The 25,904-nt window shown below is 38.4% G+C and overlaps 2 protein-coding genes across 4 annotated transcripts; one reads left to right on the top strand and one right to left on the bottom strand.

Annotated features, from left to right (window-relative positions):
- Nucleotides 1–7,675: 7,675 nt before the first annotated feature.
- MRPL50 (mitochondrial ribosomal protein L50) lies at nucleotides 7,676–13,646 on the bottom strand. The gene is made up of 2 exons (XM_065879616.1): nucleotides 13,532–13,646; nucleotides 7,676–8,355 (listed from the first exon to the last, which is right to left on the bottom strand). Exons 1-2 carry the CDS (start codon nucleotides 13,621–13,623, stop codon nucleotides 7,968–7,970), a joined length of 480 nt encoding a protein of 159 aa, XP_065735688.1. The 5' UTR covers nucleotides 13,624–13,646; the 3' UTR covers nucleotides 7,676–7,967.
- A 392-nt stretch (nucleotides 13,647–14,038) lies between these two features.
- On the top strand, nucleotides 14,039–25,422 carry ZNF189 (zinc finger protein 189). 3 transcript variants are annotated; one of them, XM_065878389.1, is made up of 3 exons: nucleotides 14,039–14,228; nucleotides 14,960–15,044; nucleotides 22,674–25,422. In XM_065878389.1, the coding sequence occupies exons 1-3, from the start codon at nucleotides 14,196–14,198 to the stop codon at nucleotides 24,392–24,394; spliced, it is 1,839 nt and encodes a 612-aa protein (XP_065734461.1). In that variant the 5' UTR covers nucleotides 14,039–14,195; the 3' UTR covers nucleotides 24,395–25,422. The 3 variants fall into 3 exon arrangements, with proteins under 3 accessions (XP_065734461.1, XP_065734460.1, XP_065734462.1); XM_065878388.1 differs by having other exon boundaries at nucleotides 14,196–14,228; nucleotides 14,918–15,044; nucleotides 22,674–24,394; XM_065878390.1 differs by having other exon boundaries at nucleotides 14,196–14,228; nucleotides 14,963–15,044; nucleotides 22,674–24,394.
- The last annotated feature ends 482 nt before the right edge of the window (nucleotides 25,423–25,904 follow it).

Here is a 25,904-nt window from a genome sequence, read left to right on the forward strand (position 1 = left end):
GGGACTGAGAAAATATTTGAAGAGATTATAGTTGAAAACTTCCCTAATATGGGAAAGAAAATAGTTAATCAAGTCCAGGAAGCACAGAGAGTCCCATACAGGATAAACCCAAGGAGAAACAAACCAAGGCACATATTAATGAAACTATCAAAAATTAAATACAAAGAAAACATATTAAAAGCAGCAAGGAAAAAACAACAAATGACACACAAGGGAATCCCCATAAGCTTAACAGCTGATCTTTCAGCAGAAACTCTGCAAGCCACAAGGGAATGGCAGGACATATTTAAAGTGATGAAGGGGAAAATCCTACAACCAAGATTACCCTACCCAGCAAGGATCTCATTCACATTTGTTGGAGAAATTAAAACCTTTACAGACAAGCAAACGCTAAGAGAATTCAGCACCACCAAACCAGCTTTACAACAAATGCTAAAGGAACTTCTCTAGGCAGGAAACACAAGAGAAGGAAAAGACCTACAATAACAAACCCAAGACAATTAAGAAAATGGGAATAGGAACATACATATCAATAATTACCTTAAATGTAAATGAATTAAATGCTCCAATGAAAGACAGACTGGCTGAAAGGATACAAAAACAAGACCCGTATATACGCTGTCTACAAGAGACCAACTTCAGACCTAGGGACACACACAGACTGAAAGTGAGGGGATGGAAAAAGATATTCCATGCAAATGGAAATCAAAAGAAAGCTGGAGTAGCAATTCTCATATCAGACAAAATAGAATTTAAAGTAAAGACTATTACAAGAGACAAACAAGGACACTACATAATGATCAACAGATCGATCCAAGAAGAAGAGATAACAATTGTAAATATTTATGCACCCAACATAGGAGCACTTCAATACATAAGGCAAATACTAAAGGCCATAAAAGGGGAAGTCGACAGTATCACAATCATAGTAGAGCACCTTAACACCCCACTTCCACCAATGGACAGATAAACCAAAATGAAAATAAATAAGGCAACACAAGCTTTAAATGATACATTAAACAAGATGGACTTAATTGATATTTATATGACATTCCATCCAAAAACAACAGAATACACATTCTTCTCAAGTGCTCATGGAACATTCTCCAGGATAGATCATATCTTGGGTCACAAATCAAGCCTTGGTAATTTTAAGAAAACTGAAATTGTATCACGTATATTTTCCGACCACAACACTACAAGACTAGATATCAATTACAGCAAAAAAACTGTCAAAAATACAAACACATGGAGGCTGAACAATACACTACTTAATAACTAACAGACCACTGAAGAAATCATAGAGGAAATCAAAAAATACCTAGAAACAAATGACAATGAAAACACGACAACCCCAAACCTATGGGATGCAGCAGAAACAGTTCTAAGAGGGAAGTTTATAGCAATACAATCCTACCTTAAGAAACAAGAAACATCTCAAATAAACAATCTAACCATACACCTAAAGCAATCAGAGAAAGAAAAATAAAAAAACTCTAAAGTTAGCAGAAGCAAGGAAATGATAAAGATCAGATCAGAAATAAATGAAAAAGAAATGAAGGAAACAACAGCAAAGATCAATAAAACTAAAAGCTGGTTCTTTGAGAAGATAAACAAAATTGATAAACCACTAGCCAGACTCATCAAGAAAAAAAGGGGAAGATTCAAATCAAAAGAAGTAGAAGTGGGGCTTCCCTGGTGGCGCAGTGGTTGAGAGTCCGCCTGCCGATGCAGGGGACGCGGGTTCGTGCCCCGGTCCGGGAAGATCCCACATGCCGCAGAGTGGCTCAGCCTGTGAGCCATGGCCGCTGAGCCTGCGCGTCTGGAGCCTGTGCTCCGCAACGGGAGAGGCCACAGCAGTGAGAGGCCCGCGTACCGCAAAAAAAAAAAAAAAAAAAAAAAAAAAGAAGTAGAAGTGAAAAAGGAGAAGTAACAACTGACACTGCAGAAATACAAAGGATCATGAGAGATTACTACAAGCAACTCTATGCCAATAAATGGACTACCTGGAAGAAATGTACCAATTCTTAGAAATGCACAATCTTCTGAGACTAAACGAGGAAGAAATAGAAAATATGAACAGACCAATCACAAGCACTCAAATTGAAACTGTGATTTAAAATCTTCCAACAAACAAAAGCCCAGGACCAGATGGCTTCATAAGCAAATTCTATCAAACATTTAGAGAAGAGCTAACACCTATTCTTCTCAAACTCTTCCAAAATATAGCAGAGGGAGGAACACTCCCAAACTCATTCTACGAGGCCACCATCACCCTGATACCAAAACCAGACAAAGATGTCACAAAGAAAGAAAACTACAGGCCAATATCACTGATGAACATAGATGCAAAAATCCTCAACAAAATACTAGCAAACAGAATCCAACAGCACATTAAAAGGATCATACACCATGATCAAGTGGGGTTTATGCCAGGAATGCAAGGATTCTTCAATATACGCAAATCAATCAATGCGATACACCATATTAACAAATTGAAGGAGAAAAACCATATGATCATCTCAATAGATGCAGAGAAAGCTTTTGACAAAATTCAACACCCATTTGTGATTAAAACCCTCCAGAAAGTAGGCATAGAGGGAACTTTCCTCAACATAATAAAGGCCATATATGACAAACCCACAGCCAACATCGTCCTCAATGGTGAAAAACTGAAACCATTTCCACTAAGATCAGAAACAAGACAAGGTTGCCCACTCTCACCACTATTATTCAACATAGTTTTGGAAGTTTTAGCCACAGCAATCAGAGAAGAAAAAGAAATAAAAGGAATCCAAATTGGAAAAGAAGTAAAGCTGCCACTGTTTCCAGATGACATGACACTATTCATAGAGAATCCTAAAGGTGCTACCAGAAAACTACTAGAGCTAATCAATGAATTTGGTAAAATAGCAGGATACAAAATTAATTCACAGAAATCTCTAGCATTCCTATACACTAATGATGAAAAATCTGAAAGTGAAATTAACTCCCATGTACCACTGCATCAAAGAGAATAAAATATCTAGGAATAAACCTACCTAAGGAGACAAAAGACTTGTATACAGAAAATTATAAGATACTGATGAAAGAAATTAAAGATGATACAAATAGATGGAGAGATATACCATGTTCTTGAATTGGCAGAATCAACATTGTAAAAATGACTCTACTATCCAAAGCAATCTACAGATTCAATGCGATCCCTATCAAACTACCACTGGCATTTTTCACAGAACTAGAACAAAAAATTTCACAATTTGTATGGAAACACAAAAGGCCCCCAAATAGCCAAAGGAATCTTGAGAAAGAAAAATGGAGCTGGAGGAATCAGGTGCCCTGACTTCAGACTATACTACAAAGCTACAGTAATCAAGACAGTATGGTAGTGGCACAAAAACAGAAATATAGATCAATGGAACAGGATAGAAAGCCCAGAGAGAAACCCACGCATATATGGTCCCCTTACCTTTGATAAAGGAGGCAAGAATATACAGTGGAGAAAAGACAGCCTCTTCAATAAGTGGTGCTGCTAAAACTGGACAGGTACATGTAAAAGTATGAAATTAGAACACTCCCTAACACCATACATAAAAATAAACTCAAAATGGATTAAAGACCTATATGTAAGGCCAGACACTATCAAACTCTTAGAGGAAAACATAGGCAGAACACTCTGTGACATAAACCACAGCAAGATCCTTTTTTACCCATCTCCTAGAGAAATGGAAAGAAAAACAAAAATAAACCAATGGGACCTAATGAAACTTAAAAGCTTTTGCACAGCAAAGGAAACCATAAACCAGACAAAAAGACAACCCTCAGAATGAGAGAAAATATTTGCAAATGAAGCACGTGACAAAGGATTAATCTCCAAAATTTATAAGCAGCTCATGAAGCTCAATATCAAGAAAACAAAGAACCCAACTCAAAAATGGGCAGAAGACCTAAATAGACATTTCTCCAAAGAACATATACAGTCTGCCAACAAACACATGAAAGAATGCTCAACATCATTAATCATTAGAGAAATGCAAATCAAAAACTACAATGAGATATCATCTCACACCGGTCAGAATAGCCATCATCAAAAACTCTACAAACAATAAATGCTGGAGAGGGTGTGGAGGAAAGGGAACCCTCTTGCACTGTTAGTGGGAATGTAAATTGATACAGCCACTAAGGAGAACAGTATGGAGGTTCCTTAAAAAACTAAAAATAGAACTGCCATATGACCCAGCAATCTCACTACTGGGCATATACTCTGAGAAAACTGTAATTCCAAAAAGTCATGTACCAAAATGTTCACTGCAGCTCTATTTAGAATAGCCAGGACATGGAAGCAACCTAAGTGTCCGTCAACAGATGAATGGATAAAGATGTGGCACATATATACAATGGAATATTACTCAGCCATAAAAAGAAATGAAATTGAGTCATCTGTAGTGAGACGGATGGACCTAGAGTCTATCATACCGAGTGAAGTAAGTCAGAAAGAGAAAAACAAATACTGTATGCTAACACATATATATGGAATCTAAAAAAAAAGTCATGAAGAACCTACAGGCAAGACGGGAATAAAAACACAGATCTACTGGAGAATGTACTTGAGGATATGGGGAGTGGAAAGGGTAAGCTGTGACAAAGTGAGAGAGTGTCATGGACATATATACACTACCAAATGTAAAATAGATAGCTAGTGGGAAGCAGCTGCATAGCACAAGGAGATCAGCTCAGTGCTTTGTGACCACCTAGAGCGGTGGGATAAGGAGGGTGGGAGGGAGAGAGACAGAAGAGGGAAGAGATATGGGAACATATGTATAACTGATTCACTTTGTTATAAAGCAGAAACTAACACATCATTGTGAAGCAATTATACTCCAATAAAGACATTAAAAAAAAAAGTATATGTACAAGGTGGGGTTCACTGGTGTATTGTTTATATGTGCAAAACATAGAACCAATCTGTATGTTCAGGATGAATTAAATAGCGTGTATCTTTCAATGAAGAATCAAGCAGTAATTCAAAATGACTCTGGAGAAATATACTTATTAACAGAACAAATACATATTTTAAGAAAGAATAAATCAATATGCATCGTATTATACAAAACCACTTTTGTAAAAATACATATTTTAGGTGTCAATAATTATTATCACCATGTGAAAGTTTTTTTAAATTTTGGTTATCTGTGTTTTCTAATGTTTCTACAATTAACTTGTACATTGTATGTGTGTAATTAAAAACAAGTGTAACAAGAAAAAAAGTTAAGTTTTAAAAAAAGACAAAGTGGAATGACTTCTGAGTAGGAAGGCGTTTTATGGCACACCCACACTCAAAAAACTAGAAAAGCCAAATTAAAAAATAACATAAAAGCAAAAAAGTGGCAACAATTTAAAATCCAGTAATAGAATATCGGTTGAATAATTATGTAACATGCATTTATGGAATATGCTATTAATCAAATCTATTATTCTTAAGACTATTTAAAGATGAATAGAAATACTCATGGTGTGAAGGGGTCACAGGACAGGATGTCATAGCAAATTTTAAAATACTTGTTTTCACTTGTTAATATACAAGAATGTTAGGTGATTATCTGGTGGATGGAAAAGGTATTTTTTCTCTTTCCCAATTTTCTAAAAAAAAGTGCTACTTTTATAAATGACACGTTAAAATTAAAAAGAAGAGAGGGAGAAGTTTCTTTTATGCTGCTTGAAATATATACTGTTGTTAAAAAGGAGACAAACCCAAAATGAAGTCATTTGTGCTAAGCCACAGGGCAGCAAACCCAGACAATATCTAACCTCATCATAGACTCGACCTTCCCCAGGAGTGTGACCTTTAATCAGCCAATCTGGAATTTCCTGGTCAGCGCTAGGAGGTAATCCACTGATAGACCCTATCCATACCCCTTAAAGAGGGTGATCTTGCCTAAAACAATGCATTTTTGCTAGTAATTTCTTTTTTTCTGCTTCCTCTCTGCCTTTAAAAACCTTTCCTTTTCTGAAGCTCAACAGAGCAGCTCTCTATTGCTGGAAGGGATGCTGCCTGATTCATGAATCATTTAATAAAGCCAATTAGAATCTTCTAATTAATCAGTTGAATCTTTGTTATTTAGCAGTTTGTGTAAGACCATCCATTCTACTAACCCTGAATCTCTATTTTATTAGTTTTTATGTAAGCATACACACTGAGTTCAACGGCCCAACAGAGTAAAACTGCTAACACTTTTATATAGAAATCATTTAATTTTTTAAAAAGTAAACCTTTTATATGTTTTTAGTTATCTCAGGAAACAAGTTAGCAAACCTAATTTAATCTTTCCAGGAAAACTATAGGTCATTATTCTGATATATTATATTGGGCTGTAAACCAGTGATGTCCTCTAGAGTTATTGATGAATATGCAGTTTACCTTCCCTACCAGCTAAACGTTCCAGGACTGCGGGTGCAGGGGGCAGTACTTGTCTCCCACCTCAATACTAGCTTTTAGGGTCATGGTACTCAAAACATCATCAGAATAACCTAGGGGCTTTATAGACAATTTCAGGACCCACTTTTGACCTACAGAATCAGAATCTGCATTTAAAAAAGATCCCAAGTGATTCATAAGCACATTAAATTTTGAGAAACTGCTCCAGGTTATGAAGGAGTAATTTCTTTGGCCCTAACATTTACATGAATGCTGGCTTTGCAGCTCTCCACATGAAACCAAGTGCTTTTCCACACTGCCCTCACCATCTCTTACTTCCACCTTGCCCTTTGCACATTTTTCTGTGTCTCCAGATTAGAAGTAAAAGTTGTGTGGGAAACCAGATAATCAAATCCTGTATATAAAATTCAAATGTTTCCACGCTGAACCCATTTCACATAGAAGCAGAAGGGATAAACAGCTCTAATGTTTAAGTTCCAGGGCTCCAAACACTTTGACATTCCAGGTATTTCTGAAGTTCTTCAATGTAGAGGTTATTGAAAATCTAATTGTCCACTGATGACATTTATAGGGCATGACCATACTGTAACTTATTTTTCTAATAAACATACCAGAATTTATACATCCAACTAATTTCTTCCCTCTTCAAAGGAGTCACCCTAGAAAAGAAAATAAATACAATTTCCTTTGTTTAAAACCTATCACTTTTCTTTCAGAATTATCTGTAGTCAAGATAAAATATATAAGCAATTCCTTCTTCTTGTGTCATTACTCTCTAGCCATATCTAAAGTCTGAAAAAGAATAATTCCTAATTTTATCACTTTCTCATTTTTTATCATTCAGATCATCTGGTTAGCTCACTATTTGAGTAATTTCCACAAAATTAAGTACATGTAAGTCTGCAGACTTATCACCCTAGTGGATACTCAAGGCCACTTTTTAAAAGTTACAGAAAAGAAAAAGGGTTTGAAATAAACACCATCTCCTTTGTTAATTTAGGTATAGAATCTGTTCTATCTTTTACCAAAATAACACATATTCTAACTTTTTCATTTATAATACTTAAATTAAGAAAATGAAAAGGCAGAAAAGCAAATTTCACATTAAAAAAATTACAAACACACTTTAAGAAATCTACTTTAATTCCAAGAGGTTAATCTAGATTGAACAGTATTATTTTCTACTATTTCTACTTATACAGTAAAGCGAATACTGAAACAACTTTCATAATACAGGACACAGATTTTTGTTTCTTTTATAAATGTTACCTTGTTATGTAATATATATTTTCGTAAATTATTAATGACCTGGTTCCATTAAAAAAAAAGTTTCAGCAAATGTGAAAAGAAAATATTTGTCGATTCATGATGATTAAAAAAAAGGGAGACGATACATCCTTCCACAGAAAAAAGTGGATTTACAGACCAGTTCTGACAGCATTTCACATGGTAAAGTATCAAAATGTCTGATAAGCAGCCCCCTTCTCAGGTGGAAAAAAAATTATTTCAACATGTTCCTCCTTTAAACTGCTCAGTAACCCCAAGTGATTTTTAAATTGGGAGGCAGATTACTGGCAATAAGTTCGTCAAATTTAGATCTATCCTGAACAGGCACATTATAGAAATCAAGGACATCTCTGACCCTGCACATCTGGTGAAGCCTGGAGTTAGGCACTGCATGGCCCAAGTCATCAGCTAAACGTGCCAAGAAGCTGAACTTCAGATGAACATCTTCCAGGGAGATGTCCTGCCAATTGTTAGGAACAGATGAACCAAAAACTTCTTTGACATGAGATTCCAAACGACTGTGGAGATCTTCGGGTGGTATGTATGTTCGGCTTCGTAAGCGTGGACACACCAGAATAGGTTCTTTCTTCACCTCTTCTACTGTCTCAGCCACCACTGGCTGTTTCTCTTTTCTGGAATGATCAAAAACAAATATGTGCATCTTTAGTTCACTGCATTAAAGAAGCTGACCAACAGAAGACCTAATTTTGCCCATCAATCTAAATCAATATACTGCACACTTACTACTCTTCTGGGCAGTGTTGAGAGAAGAGTCAGATAGGCCCCTGCCCTTGGAAGTTTATAGTTGAACTAAACTGCCACAAAGAGAAAACAAAAACTAATTTCAGATCTTACATGCTATAAGAATTCCCAAGAATGGGTGAAGAAGGTAAATCCTCTGGGATTTCCGGTCCTCCCAGATCCAAACCCAATCTACCTCTCTAACCTCATCTCCCACTAATCTCCTATATACATTCTATGCCTTACCCAAACTAAACTACATTCTGTTTCCCACTTTCCTGATATCACATGTTAGCTCAAGTTATATCCTATCTGAAATAACTATCTTTCATCTCCACTTACAGAAATCTTATTTATCCTTTAAGTCCTGGGACAAAACTCTTCTCTCTCAAGCTTTACTCAATTTCCCCAATCAAGTATAACTGTAAGCTTCTCTGATCTCTCATAGTACTTTTTTTAAATTGAAGTATGATTGATTTACAACATCATGTTAGTTTCAAGTGTACAGTACAGTGATTGTTTTATATATATATTCTCTTTCAGATTCTTTTCCTTATAGGTTATTACAAAATAGAATTCCCTGTGCTATACATTACATCCTTGTTAGTTACCTATTTTATATATAGTAGTGTGTATATATTAATCCCAATCTCCTAATTTATCCCTCTCCCTCACTTTCCCCTTTGGTAACCGTAAGTTTGTTTTCTGTCTGTAGGTCTATTTCTGCTTTGTAAGTAAGTTCATCTGTATCCTTTTTTTTTTAAGATTCCACGTATATCAGAGCACTATATATTACTCTCAGAGCATACTGCATCATACCTCAGTTTTAATTTTATTTACATTCTACTTCTCTTACTAGGTCAGGGTTTCTCAGCCCAAACATTATTGACATTTTGGACAATTCTTTGCTGTGGGAAGCTATCCTGTTCACTGCAGGTTGCTCAGTAGTATCCCTGGCCTCTACCCACTAAATGCCAGTAGCATTCCTGTCCTCCAGTCATAATAACCAAAAGACATGGTCAAATGTCCCCTGGTGGGCAAAACTGTCCCCAGTTAAGAACCACTGTGCCAGATTATAAACTCCTGAAAACAGAGATGTTTATTGATTTTGGGGTCCTTTAAAACTGCTTGTGTAACTAGTACTGAGTACATGGGCCAATGTGAAGGAATCTGTCTTGACACATTATTTCAGTGCTTATACGTTCATAAACTAACTCCTGTCTTCTATGGAGTTGGTATCTGATTGGGATTGATCATCCCTACAGAAATTGGAGGGTACCAGAAATGAACAATGGCTAGTCAAGAAAATCGTTTGTAACACTATTCCTCTGTGCCTACTCAAAGACTCTTCCAGCTATTTATCCCTCTTTCTGCATCAATTCTTTACCAATTTCTCCCTATCTACTAGAGTGTCCCCATGACACACAAATATGCTGTAGGATCTCCCATCTTTAAAGGAAATTCTCCCCAGATTCCATGTTCCACTCCAGCTTCCTTTATAACAAAACTTCCCAAAAGAGTTGACTATGCTTATAGTCTCTACTTCCTCACCTCCCATTTTCTCCTCAAACTACTCCAGTCACATCTCATCATAATGAAATGTAATCTATTCCTTTCAACTCAGTAATCTCTTATACCGGCATACCTCATCTTATTGCACTTCGCAGATATTGTGTTTTTTTAAAAGCTTAAGGTCTGTGGCAACCCTGCATCAATCAAGTCTACAGGCGCCATTTTTCCAACAGCATTTGCTCACTTCGTGTCTGTCACATTTGGGGAATTCATGCAATACTTCAAACTTTTTTGTTATTATTATATTTGTTATGGTGATGACCAATGATCTTTGACTTACTATTGTAACTGTTTTGGGGTGTCACAAACCATGCTGATACAGACAACAAACTTGATTGATAAATGTTGTGTGTGCTCTGACTGCTCCACCAACTGGTTGTTACCTGGTCTCTCTCCCTCTCCTAGACCTCCCTATTCTGAGTCACAACAATACTAAAATTATGCCAATTAGTAACACTTCATCAGCCTATAAGTGTCCAAGTGAAAGGAATAGTTGCACATCTTTTACTTTAAATCAAAAGCTAGAATGATTAAGCTGAGTGAGGAAGGCATGTTGAAAGCCAAGACAGGCTGAAAGCTAGGCCTCTTGGCCAAACAGTTAGCCAAATTGTGAATGCAATGAAAAAGTTCTTGAAGGAAATTAAAAGTGTTACTCTAGTGAACACACAAATGTTAACAAAGCAAAACAGCCTTATTGCTGATGTGGAGAAAGTTTTAGAGGTCTGGATAGAAGATCAAACCAGCCACAATAGTCCCTTAAGTCAAAGCCTAATCCAGAGCAAGGCCCCAACTCTATTCAATTCTATGAAGGCTGAGAAAGGTGAGGAAGCTGCAGAAGAAAAGTCTGACACTAGCAGAGTCTGATTCATGAGGCTTAAGGAAAGAAGCTGTCCCCATAACATAAAAGTGCAGGGTGAAGCAGCAAGCAGAAGTTGCAGCAAGTTATCCAGAAAATCTAAGATAATGAAGGTGGCTACACTAAACGACTGATTTTCCATGTAGACAAAACAGGCTTCTTTTGGAAAATGTCATCTAGGACTTTCATAGCTAGAGAGGGGAAGTCAATGCCTGGCTTCAAAGCTTCTAAGGACAGGATGACTCTTGCTAGAGACTCATGTAGCTGGTGACCTGAAGTTAAAACCAATGCTCATTTACCATTCTAAAAATGCTAAGGCCCTTAAGAATTATGCTAAATCTACTCTGCTTGTGATCTATAAATGGAACAACAAAGCCTGGAAGACAGTACATCTGTTTACAACATGGTTTACTGTATATTTGAAGCCCACCGTTGAGACCTACTGCTCAGAAAAAAAGATTCCTTTCAAAATACTACTGCTCATTGACAATGCAACTGATCACCCAAGAGCTCCCTGATGGAGACATACGAGATTAATGCTGTTTTCATGTGTGCTAACACAACATCCATTCTGCAGTCCACAGAGCAAGGAGTAATTTTTACTTTCAAGACTTATTATTTCAGAAATACATTTTGTAAGGCTACAGCTGCCATAGATAACGATTCCTCTGATGGATCTGGTCAAAGTCATTTGAAGACCTTCTGGAAATAATTCATCATTCTAGAAGCCGTTAAGAATATTCGTTAAAAAAAAGAATATTCGTGATTCATGGGAAGAGGTAAAATATCAACATAAACAGGAGTTTGGAAGTTTCTAACCCTCACGGATGACTTTCAGGGGTTTAAGACATCAGTGAAGAAGTAATTGCAAATGTAGTAGAAATAGCAAGAGAACTAGAATTAGAAGTGGACCCTAAAGATGTAACTGAATTGCTGAAATCTCATGATAAAACCCCATCATCGAAGAGTTGCTTCTTAAGCAAAGAAAATAGTTTCTCGGGATGGAATCTACTCGGGCTAAAGACACCGTGACGATTGTTGAAAAGACAACAAAGGATTTAGAACGTTACAAAAACTTAGCTGATAAAGAAGGCGTAGAGTTTGAGAGAATTGATTCCAATATTGAAAGACATTCTACTGTGGCTAAGGTGCTATCAAACAGAATTGCATGCTACAGAAAAATCATCATTCAAGGAAGAGTCAATCAATGCAGCCAACTTTGTTGTCTTATACTAAGAAATTGCAAGACACCCCAACCTTCAGCAACCACCACCCTGAACTATCATCAGCCATCAACATCAAGGCAAGACCCTCCACCAGCAAGAAGATTATGACTCTCTGAAGGCTCAGATGATGGTTAGCATTTTTAGCAATAAAGTATTTTTTTAACTAAGGCATGTATATTGTTTTCTTAGACATAATGCTATTGCACATTAAACATACTACAGTACAGTGTAAGCATAACTTTATGTGCACTGGGAAACCAAAAAATTTGTATAACATGCTTTGAGAGCCTCACTTTATTACCGTGGTCTGAAAACAAACCGCAGTACCTCCAAGATACACGCCTGTGCTCTAGTTTTCCTCATAATTTACCACTTTCTGAAATTATATTTGTGCATTTTTTCCTCCACCATTACATGTGCTCTATGAAGACAAAGATTTAGTCTGTCTTATTAACAACTGTATCCCTCACACCTAGATGCCCAGCATATAGTAGACACTCTAGAAATACTTGTTGAATGAGCGAACGAAACAAACTTGAAGGAGATTTGAGAGATAATAATAAATATTAACCAAAATAGAGGGGAAGCTAATAAATGCATAAGCTGATGATAAAAACCCTTTTGCATTGAAGGAGTTTTTGTTTGAAATCTAAGAGGGCATATATTGGAACCCTAAGGTTCCTACAAATTTTGATGTCCTAACACTGAGTCAAATAGACTTACCTTTACAAAACTTCACATGGTATTGTGGGAAAAGCAGTAGATGGGGAGTTAAGAGGCCTGAGTTCCAGATCCAGCTCTGTCATAAACTTACTTTCTTTTAGCAAAATACTCCCTTTCTGTGCGGCCTCAGTTTTCTCTTGCCCAGAGTACTTACGCTTTGAGAAGGGATTTTGTTTCCGCTGCTGTATCCTACTTAGAGAAATACTGTGCCAGGACACCTGTCTAAAAACCATTTGCTGAGTGAATCAATGAACGAACAAAATGAGGAGATTGCACTTCATCTCTGAATCTTGCTTGTGAAGAAATATACCCCGCAAATGAATTTAGTTCATCGAGTACTTTCACATTCATGTTCCTGGGCTGCTCGTCCCAAATGAGTCACTTGTTTCCCGACACCGCACTACACTCTGGAACACACGGCAGTACAGTTTACTCAATAAATTAACGAGTGAAGTGGAAGGGTAAGGGGGTGGTATTTCGGTTCTAAGATGAGTAAACTGACGCCAAAAGAAGTGACGGGACCCCACCGCTCGCGGAAACCGGCGCTTAAGCTTCTGAGCTCAGAACCCTAACTCACTTTCCTGCCCCTTCCCTGGTGGCGCAGGACCAGGGTCCCGTCTTAGTTCATCCTTCTCAGTTTCCCTCCTTACTTTCCGTTAGCATGACCCACGGTCTAACCTTCCACTTTACCTGAATCGAGACCAAAAATCTCTGCGTGGCGCCCCTGAGACTATCCACGTGAAGCTTCTTCTGGCAACACCGCACACCCAGAGACCCGCCATGTTCCATGAGAGCTTCAGGACAGAGCTCCGCCCCCAGCCGGCAGTGACGCCGCAAGATCAGCCAATCAAATGTAAGCTTAGTGGCAAGTGTTCCCTTTTTTCCTAGGTTAAGACTCACCAGCGGCTCCCTCACCCTTTGCACTCCGGGAAGTGTAGTTCGGTAGCCATTGCCGGGGGAGGCTGGACCCAGGAGCTCTCTCGTAGCATGACGGGAGTTGTAGTTGAGGGGCGCCCCGGGAACGTTCCGGGTGACGCCTTCTGGTCCGGGGGCGGGCGAGCATAGCGTTCTTTGGCTGAAAGCAGCAGGAACTGGCAACCGGGAGGAGGCTCTAGCGAGGCCTGAAAGCGGCGCAGCCAGGCAGGGGAGGGGTTTCGGGGTGGGGGCGGCCAAGTAGCGCATCTGACATGCTGCTGGGGTCGTGACCGCTCGGGGTCCGAGGCAGGACCTGGCCAGATCCAGCCTGGAGGCCTCGCCTTCTTCGGGCCTAATCTTCAGCGGCCGGGTAGGCCTTGCCAGAGGCTCCTTTTCGTGCGGCCACCCCGGATTCCTGCCCTGATTTTCTGTTCGAGAGATGGCCTCGCCTAGCCCCCCGCCAGAGCCAAAGGTAAGTCGCCCCTCCGGGTATCCCCGTTCTCTCGCCGTTCCCGAGCTAGGCCGCGCCACCGCCCCCCCACCTCTCGGGTCGCGGTCTTGAGGGCCAGCGCGGTGCAGTGAAGTACCCCCTGATACACTGGGGCGCCGTTCGCGATCAAACTGACGACTGGCTCCGTTTTTCAAAAGTGACTTGATAAATCAGCTAAAGAAAATTGGTAATGCTCCAAACTATCGTTTTCATTTACGAGTGTTTACAGGTGAGGTATCTTTTTTGATCCCCCCCTGTGTCTTCTACACCTGCCGAGATGCCTGGACCCAAAGTAGACGCTTGGAGAAATCTGAATTGAAACGGGTCTCAAGGCAGTGCTTGTAGAGAATCGAGTGGGGCAATAAGGCGCAGGAAAGTGGGGAAGGCCTTGGGGCAGCTTACTAAAATTCAAATATTAGGGCATAATGAGTAAATCAGAAAGCCTTATCCTTAGGTTCCTCACTACAGAGGACAAAGATCCAGCTCAGTTATCCTCTAATTTGATGTGCTTGTCTGAATTCTGTCGGTTCCCAGAATTGGGCCCCATTTGGAACTCTTAGTATCATGTTCCTCCTAGCCTACCGGGCCCTGACAAGTGATTGTTTCTGCTACTTTCAGTGGTAGAATTGTCCTTGAGACAAGAACTGACTACAGAAATCATACTGTTTCAGGGGTTGCTGACATTTGAGGATGTGGCTGTGTTTTTTACCCAGGAGGAGTGGGATTATCTGGATCCAGCTCAGAGAAGCCTGTATAAAGATGTCATGATGGAGAATTATGGAAACCTGGTCTCACTGGGTAAGAATCTGCTGTTTCTCTGATGAAAATATCTAAGAAACTATAAGGAATCAGAACACTTGAACTAGCACCGTACCAAACTGATTTGTTCCAAAGTTCTGATTCAAACGTTTCAGCCATGAATTGTTTCCATGACTCTCATCCCTACCGTTCTTGCAATGACCAAAATACAAGCTTTTCTGGCTTCCTATCTTCGTAATCTCATTCCCATATTGCTCTGTACTTTCCCTCCTGGCTCATCCTCCCACTGCTTTCCTCCCACCCCTTTTCACTCTGCCTTCTGGAGCCCCTGTTCCTCTTCACATAATGTTCCCTACCCCTCCTGGCCTTAACTGAAACCTGGCACTTTCCCAAGGACACCACTTCTCTGGCAGGGGCTGCTTATTCTCCTACATCCTCTTCCTTCCTCTCATCCTTTGTCTCAAGGCTGAAAGGGAAAAATAATTGTTCTCCTAACTTTTCAGTACTGTTCCCAAAGCATTCGTTTTCCACCTTCAAACACAGTTTCTCTCTTTTGAGGTCTCAGCTATCTTGCCCTACCCTCTCAATTCCTTTTCACTATCATCTGTCAGCTTTTTTTGGTTCCTCACATAGATTTTGTCACATTTCAGAATCTTCTCTTTGCTAACCCATACCATCGATCATGCTGTCATTATTTCAGCCTCACTGTATCTTGACCATATTGTCTTCAGGGACCCTGCTTTCCATTTTTATTCAGCACCTCACATCAATGATCCTACCCTCAATTTTGTCATTACAGGCAAATCTTAAACCCCAATATCTTATACTTTGACCAATATCTTATTTTTATTCAGGCAGTAGATGTTTATTGACTATAACTAAACAGGGGTTACCAAAACAGACATGATCTCTGCCCACGTGGAGCTTACTGCAAATTCTTACCTGTCTACTTTTCCTACCAAACCTATTCTTTTTTTTTCTTTAATAAATTTATTTATTTATTTATTTTTGTTTGCATTGGGTCTTCGTTGCTGTGGGTGGGCTTTCTCTAGTTGCGGTGAGCAGGGACTCCTCTGTTGCAGTGCGTGGGCTTCTCATTGCGGTGGCTTCTCTTGTTGCGGAGCACGGGCTCTAGGCGTGTGGGCTTCAGTCGTTGTTGCACACGGGTTCAGTAGTTGTGGCTCGTGGGCTCTAGATCACAGGCTCAGCAGTTGTGGCACATGGGCTTAGTTGCTCCATGGCATGTGGGATCTTCCTGGATCAGGGATCGAACCCGTGTCCCCTGCATTGGCAGGCGGAGTCTTAACCACTGTGCCACCAGGGAAGTCCAAACCTATTTATTCTTAATCTTTCCTGTTCCTTGACTTCTTTTTTCCCCCAGGCTCTCGACTGCCTCCTGACTTCACCTCCTTATCTAATCCATGGACCTATATATAAAATGATCACCAGCATGCTCTCTTGCCACCTTGTCATTATGTTCTACCCATTCTGCAAACTTCAAATCCTGTACTGATTATAAAATCTGCCTTTTCTTTTCTCCTACCTGAGTTGCTAAACACAGCAAGAGAAATTTTTTATCCATACGGATTGGTGCCCTGTATATATACATGGATTTTCTTTCTTCTAGTCTCCACTGGGTTTTTACATTTCAGCAAATTTTTTATCATTGATTTGCTCATGCCCCTGTTCCTTTTAGTGACTATTCCAAAAACTTAGAGAGTTTTCCTTGGGTGCATCACTCAGTGGTGGACCTCACCTTCTGTTTCACAGAGAAGATAGTGGCCACCACACATGAACTCTCAAGTTTTCTGCCCTTCATTGCACACTTAAGGTTGCCTGTCTTCTCACATTCTCCAAGAATTGATTAGTCTTTTTTTTCTTATAGTTTCAGTCTCTATTCTTTCTCCCCTGGTACCTTTATTCTGATGATAGATATGTTTGTGGCTCTAGAGCTCTCCTTTGAGCCACAGTCTCTCTTGCAGCTCCCTGTAACCTACTACTTGTTTGCTTCACAGCCAGATTTTTGTAAGAGTAGTTAAGGTGTGTTCTCTACTTCTTTACCTCCCATTATCTCTAATCCCCTTTTTGTGCCTCTACACCTTGCTCAGTTGTTTAACATTGGTGTGTAATAATCCAATTATCAAATGCAGTAGACTCTTTTTGGACTGTATTTAATTCTCTATAGATATTTGAAACTTTTTATTGCTTCCTTCTATGGCCTTGCATTCTCAGACTTCCTCTCAGACTATATACCTTCTTTGGCAGACCTTATTTACACTCAGGTCATCAGCTACTGCTATGTGATGGTATGTCCCAAATCTTAATCTCTACTTAAGAGAGGCAGTATGGAGCCTAACTGTCCAAGTAAAAAATCCTGATTCCACCACTTACTAGCCTTGTGACTTAACCTTTCTGTGCCTGTTTTTTTTTAATATAAAATGTAAATAGTAATAGCACTTACCTCTTAGGATTATTATGAGCATTAACTTAGTTAATATATGTAAAGCATTTAGGACACTGACCAGCATGTAGTAAGTACAATATAAATGTCAACTGTTATCTTCATCATCATTGTCATTATCTTCTCTGTTGAACTCCAACTTCTTAGTCATCTCCTTTTGAAGACCACATAAATAACTCAGATAATCCACTAAGATCTCAAGGGCCTCCTCTTCAGAATTAAGTACTCCTTTCTCTGTGGTATCTTGTATACACTTCCATTGTTGAATTTATTTCAGTGTACTATAATCATTATGTTATTTCTCTAAATAGACTGATCTTCAAGAGGACAGTAACTGTATTTTTTTTCATTTGATTTCTCCAGCACTTAGCACAGAGCCAGGCATGTATTATATGCTTCTTAAATATTTGGGTGACTGAGTGAATATAATTTAAGACTCAATATCTTTTGACAAAATTATTGCATTAGCCTGTAAACTAGCTCTGTGCTTCCAGTCTCCCTTTATTCTAATATGTTCTTTTTACTGCCACCAAAGTGATTTTGTGTTATTAACTGCTTATAACTTTTGGTGATTTCTGACAGCTTAAAGGATAAAAATCTTAATTTTTTGTCCTGCATACTAGCACCTCGTTATACAGCCCCTGCCTAGCTTTCTAGCCTCTTCTGTTATTTCCAGGATACCACTTCAGTCTCCAGCCATGTCAGGCTAGGTATTTTTTTCCATTTAGCTATGGTATCTCTGAGTCACTGACAGCTTTTTCCACCCATATGGTGCCCTGGTTGATAATACCATGCAAATGCCCAGCCTTGCCTGTGCCTAGTACTGTAAAATGGCAGTGAGCCCATCTGTGATCTCCTACTTTTAGGCTGTCTTCTTTATTGTAGCTGAAATACAGCTTTTCATCAGTTATTATTTCTCCCCTCACAACCTGTTCATCCTCCTCTGTAAACTCTATATCCATCCCCTTGATGAGTGCTCCCTTGATGAGAGATTACAATTATTAAAAACTATTCCACTATAGTGTTTTCCTCCACTTCATCCTGTTGCTCTACTTAACACAACTCATCTAGCTTTGTAATTTTGCCTTTTCAGTCATACCTATCCTTTCTATTTTTCTTTAAAAACTTTAGGAACTATATTGATGATACAGCTGACAGCTTGATCTCTTAGTTCTTGATCTTTCAATTCTTTCAGCTGAAATAGACTTCTTTGGTTTTAATGACTTATCTCCAGACAACTTGAGCCAGATTGGACCTTGACAGAATTGGGAATTGCTGTACCTGTAAGACCTTAAATTCAGTTTTCCTCCTTTAATTATAGGCTCTTTCCAATTATTTGTTCAACTACTCATTCATTCGGTAAATAATTATAAAGCACTGTGCTAGGCCTAGGAATGCAAGTCCTTCCCCATTCTCTCATTCTTTTACCTAGAAAACTGAGATGCAACTGGGTACTCTAGAAAAATTAGCTATGACCAGACGATGGGAACATACAAGCACGGCAGATACCTCAGAAGGTGGTTATAGCTACCAAGCCCAGGTCTAATGGCTAGTCATTTCTAAGCTGCCATGTGTGGAAGCCTAGACTCACTTATTTTACCTGTCTTTCTGTTTGACCTATTTGTTTTCATGCTTGTGCCTCTCTGTTATATTTACTTCAGCAATACATTATATTTCATGTCTGGTAAGATTAAGTCACTTATATTCTCTTTCAGGGTATACAGTTGACCTTTGAACAACACGGATTTGAAATGCTTGAGTTCTCTTATACATTATTATTTTTCACTAAATACGTAGTACAGTACTACACAGTCTGTGGTTGGTTGAATCCGCGGGTACAGAACCATGGATATGGAGGGCCAACTGTAAAGTTATATATGGATTTTCAACAGTGTGGAGGGTCAGTGCCCCTAACCCTCGTGTTGTTCAAGGGTCAACTGTACTTAACTAGTTTTCTGCATTCTTCTGGTTGAAATTTAGATTACTTGGGGTTTTTTAACTGGCTTGTGGGATTTTTGTTGGAATACAGTTAGGTTTGTTGGTTGGTTTGGGAAGAAATAAGATCCTTATAATGTTGACTCTCTTTAGCAATTTGGTTGACTCTATTTAATTGTCTATGTCCTTTAGAAAAATTGTATGGATTATTTTTATGAATCTTGCATTTCTTGTAGATACATTCCTAGGTTTTATGGGTTTTATTATCATGAAAAGTATATTTTATTTTTCTATAATATTTACTAACTGGTTATTCTTGGTGGTAAGAACCAGTATTTGTTTTATATGTCAGTCCTGTTATCACTATTATATTTCATTTAATTCTTTTAGGAATTTTGGGTAGGCATTCATATCATCTGTGAATAATGTAATTTTGTATTATTCCTTTGAGTAAAACCCTGGAACAATATCCACTGGGTAAGCATTATGAAGAAACTTTACCTTCTCAAAAAGAACTTACAATCCAATGGAAAAGAGAAAGTTAAAAGTACAGTGTAATAATACTATAATGCAGTCATGGACAAGGGCTGGTGATCAAAAACAGAGCGCTTAAATCATCTATTGGACTAAGTGAAGGCCTTATGGTTGCTTTGCATTGAATCTTAAAGAGAAACCAAGAGTTGCCCAAGTAAACAATGTTGGTGGACATTTCATAAATGAGTTATGCCAAGAAATGGCATAAAAGACTAAAGCACGAGCAATTTGCCCACTTGAAGTGTGAGAGCTTGGGTAGGAGGGTGAATTAAAGCTTAAGAGACCTCATGAAGTGCTGAGCATCATTGTGTAAAGGGATTTGATTTGATTTTAGAGATAATGGAGTGCTAGTGAATCTATAAGTGGTGACATGATTAGAATTCCATTTTATGAAGATCTCTCTGGATTCAGTGAAATAGATACAGCCTAAAGACAAGAGCCAAGGATTATTAGATGGCTTTTGCAATAATCCAAGGAAAACAGAGAGAGAAGGCAAATGCTAAAGAGTAGAATCATTGATTTTGGTGATTGATTAATGGTAAGAAAAAGGGAGAAATCTAGGATGATTTCCTGCTTTGGGACTTTAATGTGATGGATGATGATGCCTCTCAAGGGAAGATGATTAGAGGTGGGGACAGACATGACAGCAAATGATGATGGTCATGTTAATTGTGAGCTCTTTTTGAGACATTTAAGTGGCAGTATTCAGAGGGTGTGTATATAGAGCAAGATAAGGATGTAAACATGGGTAACAATAACCTTAAACAGTTGACAAAGGAAGAAAAATACATGAGAGAAATGTATTAGAAAAGGGCAAAGAAAAGAAGTAGGTAGGGACCTAGAATATAATAGCACAGGAACAAAAACAGTGTCAAGAAACAGGAATAGTCCACAGTATCAGATGCTGCTGAGTAAAATAAGGACTAAAAATGCCCATTGTATTTGTTATTTGAAAGTCATTGGTGATTTAATGAGAAGTTTCTCTAGATTCTGGAAACAGAAATCAGATTTTATAGTAGGTTGTAGAATAGATTGAATGGGAAGAGGTTGGTCATTGAAAACATAGGAAACGGAGAGGTACAGTGTTAAGATTTTTTTCAAAGCTTGGATTTCACCTAGAAAAGGATTTCAGGTTTCAGGATAAAGTTGGATATATTTGTATGTTGGTAGGAAGGTGTCAATGGAGAATACAGATTGAAGAAAGAGGAAGAAATGGTAATAACTGAACAAGTGCCCAGAGGCAAATGGGATCAGGAGAGAGTAGATGAATTAGCTTTGGGTAAGAATGGGATATATCTTCATGTACCACTGAAGGTAATTTTATAGGTAGGAGGTAGAATGGTGAGGGAGTTCTCTCATACTTTTTCATTGAGTGAAAGAAAACACAGTGTACTGAAAGTGAATTTGAGAGAGAGCACTGTAAGTAGACTTAGGCAGAAATAAAGTTTCTTAGGGAAATAAGAAGTTTTTTTGGAATAAAATAATGACTGAAGTGAAAAGAAACTTCAAAGATGACTCCACAGTTAGAAGACTAGAAAATTGAAAGAAAAGAGGAAGTCTAAAAAGGGAAATTGTTTAGGGCCAAATATAAATTTGGTGGTGATACAATCTTCTCATGGAGTTATCCAACAGACAGCAAGAGACAGAAAATCAGGATAGTCGTCAGAGGCAGACTTAAGTGTCCTCTATGCTGCTCTGTTATATCATAGACCATTATGTTATCTTTCTTCCAACACATGCAAGATTATCATTTCTCAGATGTCATGCAGAATCTCAGTTAGAAATAGATGGTTCCAACTTGTGTCTTATATCTTTAAAGCCATGAGAATTATGTATACTTGAAGAATGTAGTATTTGTGGTAGGTGAAGTCATAAGCTACCACAGACTGTTCTTTTTCTTAGTTTCTTCCATTAGCTCTAACCATGTTCCTTTTGGTTTTTTCCTGTTTTTCTATATCATAGAGTCTATTTCACTTCAACCCAGTTTTTTAAAAGCCATTTGTCTCTTGATGTAGGAGCTATTTTACTTAATATTTTCTTTACCATATTATATTCTTTCCCCATTTGTACTTGTCACCCATTCCATTTGGTAGGGGGCTTCTTGCCTTATCTCTAAATCCTAACTCATTATACAATGCCTGGAATGCTTTTGATCACAATAAATAAATTCTTATTAATGAGTGAATTGTTGTTTCCCCTGGTTTTTGTCTTTTATCCTTCTCAGCATCATTTTATGTGTTCTTTTCTGTCAGTTATTTGGTTTATTCACATTCCCATAGTGCTACCTCATCCTAAATTTTCCTGAACCGACTGTTTTCTTCCCATGTTATCCTTTCTTCCTTAATAGGCTAGTTTATCCTGCCACTACTTGTTTTACTTCTTTGTTTGCCCATCTTACCTTGCATAATTCGCTGTTGATTTATCAGCCCTTCCTCCTTTCTTCTGCTGATGCATTTTGTGCCTCGTAAACACTCTTTTCATACCCTTTCTCCAAGAAAAACATTTCATTTTATCAGATAACTAATACTAAATATTTATATAGCTTGTACTGTTTGCCAGGTAGTTATAAATGCTTTATGTATATGAACTAATGTAACCATCACAAGGATGCTGTGATGTAGTAAACTACATTTTATGCACATAGTAGATCATTTATCTTAATTATCTTATTTTTCTGACAGTTTCTCCTTGCTGGCAAGAGCTAGGCTGATGTTTCTATTTTCCATTTATCATTCCAGATGTTTTGAACAGAGATAAGGATGAGGAGCCAACTGTGAAACAAGAAATTGAGGAAATTGAGGAAGAAGTGGAACCACAGGGTGTAATAGTTACAAGAATCAAAAGTGAAATTGACCAGGATCCTATGGGTAGAGAAACCTTTGAACTTGTTGGTAGGTTAGATAAACAGAGAGGAATCTTCTTATGGGAAATACCAAGGGAATCTTTGACCCAGGAACAAAGAATGTTCAGAGGAAACACTAGCATTATCCGTAAGAGACAAAATTCAGAAGAGAAATGTCATAAATGTGAAGAATGTGGAAAGGGTTTTGTCCGCAAGGCTCATTTCATTCAACATCAAAGGGTCCATACGGGAGAAAAACCTTTTCAATGTAATGAATGTGGGAAAAGTTTCAGTCGCAGTTCATTTGTTATTGAACATCAGAGAATCCACACTGGGGAAAGGCCCTATGAGTGTAATTACTGTGGAAAAACCTTTAGTGTGAGCTCAACCCTTATTAGACATCAGAGAATCCACACTGGAGAGAGACCCTATCAGTGTAACCAATGTAAACAGAGCTTCAGCCAGAGAAGAAGCCTTGTTAAACATCAAAGGATTCACACAGGTGAGAAACCCCATAAATGTAGTGACTGTGGGAAAGCCTTCAGTTGGAAATCACACCTGATTGAACATCAGAGAACTCACACTGGTGAGAAACCCTATCACTGTACCAAATGTAAGAAAAGCTTTAGTCGAAATTCATTACTTGTTGAACATCAGAGAATTCACACTGGGGAAAGACCCCATAAATGTGGTGAATGTGGGAAAGCCTTTAGATTAAGTACATACCTTATACAACACCAAAAAATCCACACTGGTGAGAAGCCTTTTCTTTGTATTGAATGTGGAAAAAGCTTCAGTCGGAGCTCATTCCTTATTGAACATCAGAGGATCCATACAGGTGAAAGACCTTATCAGTGCAAAGAGTGTGGGAAAAGCTTCAGTCAACTTTGCAACCTTACTCGTCATCAGAGAATTCACACAGGGGACAAACCCCATAAATGTGAGGAATGTGGAAAAGCCTTTAGTAGAAGCTCAGGTCTTATTCAGCATCAGAGAATCCACACCAGAGAGAAGACTTATTCATACAGTGAAACCGAGGAAAGTTTTGATCCAAATTGCAATCTTATTATACAGCAGGAAGTCTACCCTAAGGAAAAATCTTATAAATGTGATGAATGTGGGAAAACTTTTAGTGTCAGTGCTCATCTTGTACAACATCAAAGAATCCACACTGGTGAAAAGCCCTACCTATGTACTGTATGTGGGAAAAGCTTCAGTCGGAGCTCATTTCTTATTGAACACCAGAGAATCCACACTGGTGAGAGACCCTATCTGTGCAGACAGTGTGGCAAAAGTTTTAGTCAACTCTGTAATCTTATTCGACATCAGGGTGTTCACACAGGTAATAAACCCCATAAATGTGATGAATGTGGGAAGGCCTTTAGCCGGAACTCAGGCCTTATTCAGCATCAGAGAATACATACAGGAGAAAAACCTTATAAGTGTGAGAAGTGCGACAAAAGTTTCAGTCAACAGCGCAGCCTTGTCAACCATCAGAAGATCCATGCAGAGGTGAAAATTCAAGAAACCCACGAATGTGATGCTTGTGGGGAAGCCTTCGATTGCCATATATCTCTTATTCAGCATCAAAAATTGCACACTACATGGATGCAGTAAACATAGAGAAATACTTAAGCTTGGTTTGACTTGAGACCAGCTACCCAAGTGCAGTTTCAGTATGGCTCAACGTGAGTCAAGATTTAGATAAAGCAGGTTCTCTTTGGCCTCAGGCAAATGGTTTCTAAAGGTTCTGTGAATAATAGGCAGCTGCCCACAGGCAGTTGATTTCCATTACTCTTTGTTTTGACGATCATAGAGAAGGACTCAGTAATTTAAGCATCTTTCTTTTACAAATCTTTCAGCAGAGAGGTTAAACCCAGGTTCAGAGCACTTAGTTATAATTAATAAAGGGAGAAGAACAAAGTTACATTGGCATAAGGGAGTTGGAAGCAGCTGATGTTAGAAAACTAGTATAATTGCTCAGAGTCCTCTGGCACCATAATATATGGTGGTTCTTTCAGTTCCATGACATGTTTGGCTATGCATGCCAAGTCCAATAATTAAGCATATGCTTAAGTTTTCAAGGAAACAAACCCCCCATTTTTTAAAAAACTGGCACCCAAAGCTTTTGTCATTGTCTAATCCAGTTGTTGGCATGTGGGTTAAAGGCAGTTCCAATGCCATGTGATTCCCAGATCTGTAAAATGAGTGGACCATTAATTTTACATATTAAGTAAATGTACAGATTATGTAATTAACAAACCTAGCAAAGGTGTTACCAAGGAGCCTTTGGGAGTGCCTTTTCTTTTTTCCCAAGATGGGCCCAAAAAGGTGGAGGAAGACACTGTTCTTTTTGTGTCCTCCAATCTGTGAAAGATATTTGTAGTCCTAGACAAATTAAATCTTATTCCTCCATTACCAGTAGCATGTGAAAGTGTAAATATTTTGATTACCAAGAGTTGGAAATAAAAAGACCTGGAATCTATGCTAGGAAGCTGAGATATTTTGGTATTGCTTTGATTTTTATGGTAACTAGACTTTGCATGCAATTTTAAAATCCTTATTTCTGGTTCTAGGGCTTCCTTAGTTAATGGTTATTATAAACGTATTCAGCTCTTCTAATCATTAAACCTGTTTTGTTTTTTGCTTTGTGTAAGAGTTATTTGTTACTCTAGTGTAAAATCTATCCTGTCAAATATATTACAGCATTTAAAGGTTAGAATCAAGGATTTAAAGGAAACTGCTCTCACTTGTTCTACCTCTGACTTGTTACCTTTTCTGGGATAGTTCAATTAAGGTTAAATCCAGGTTCTTTAGTTCCTGAGTATATAATTCCAAATCGCCAGGACTCGGTAATTCTAATTTCCTAATAGTTTAAGCAAAAGACCTCACTTTCAACTATAACCTAGACATTCTAAACATCACCTCCAAACTTTCATCTTCCCGTCTCTGAGTATGTGCGTATGTGTGTGTGCATGCACACATAAATGTGGATGTTATGGTATGTGTAGAAATACACCTCTCTGTACACTTCCTTATTCAAATTAATTACTCACAGTTACCATACAGTTAACTTTTTAAAACAGAGTTTGTAACTCAGTGAATAGTACAAAAGGTAGCTGATAAT

This window comes from Phocoena phocoena, chromosome 6 (assembly GCF_963924675.1).
Source record: "Phocoena phocoena chromosome 6, mPhoPho1.1, whole genome shotgun sequence".
Classification (NCBI taxonomy): domain Eukaryota; kingdom Metazoa; phylum Chordata; class Mammalia; order Artiodactyla; family Phocoenidae; genus Phocoena; species Phocoena phocoena.

Excerpts from the sequence above, each read along its gene's own strand:
- ZNF189 (XM_065878388.1), top strand. The coding sequence starts at position 14,196 with ATGGCCTCGCCTAGCCCCCCGCCAGAGCCAAAG. Across the intron at positions 14,229-14,917 it reads GCCCCCCGCCAGAGCCAAAG|GGGTTGCTGACATTTGAGGA; the intron begins GTAAGTCGCCCC and ends ATACTGTTTCAG. Across the intron at positions 15,045-22,673 it reads TGGAAACCTGGTCTCACTGG|ATGTTTTGAACAGAGATAAG; the intron begins GTAAGAATCTGC and ends TTATCATTCCAG.
- MRPL50 (XM_065879616.1), bottom strand. The coding sequence starts at position 13,623 with ATGGCGGGTCTCTGGGTGTGCGGTGTTGCCAGAAGAAGCTTCACGTGG. Across the intron at positions 8,356-13,531 it reads GATTTTTGGTCTCGATTCAG|AAAAGAGAAACAGCCAGTGG; the intron begins GTAAAGTGGAAG and ends TGATCATTCCAG.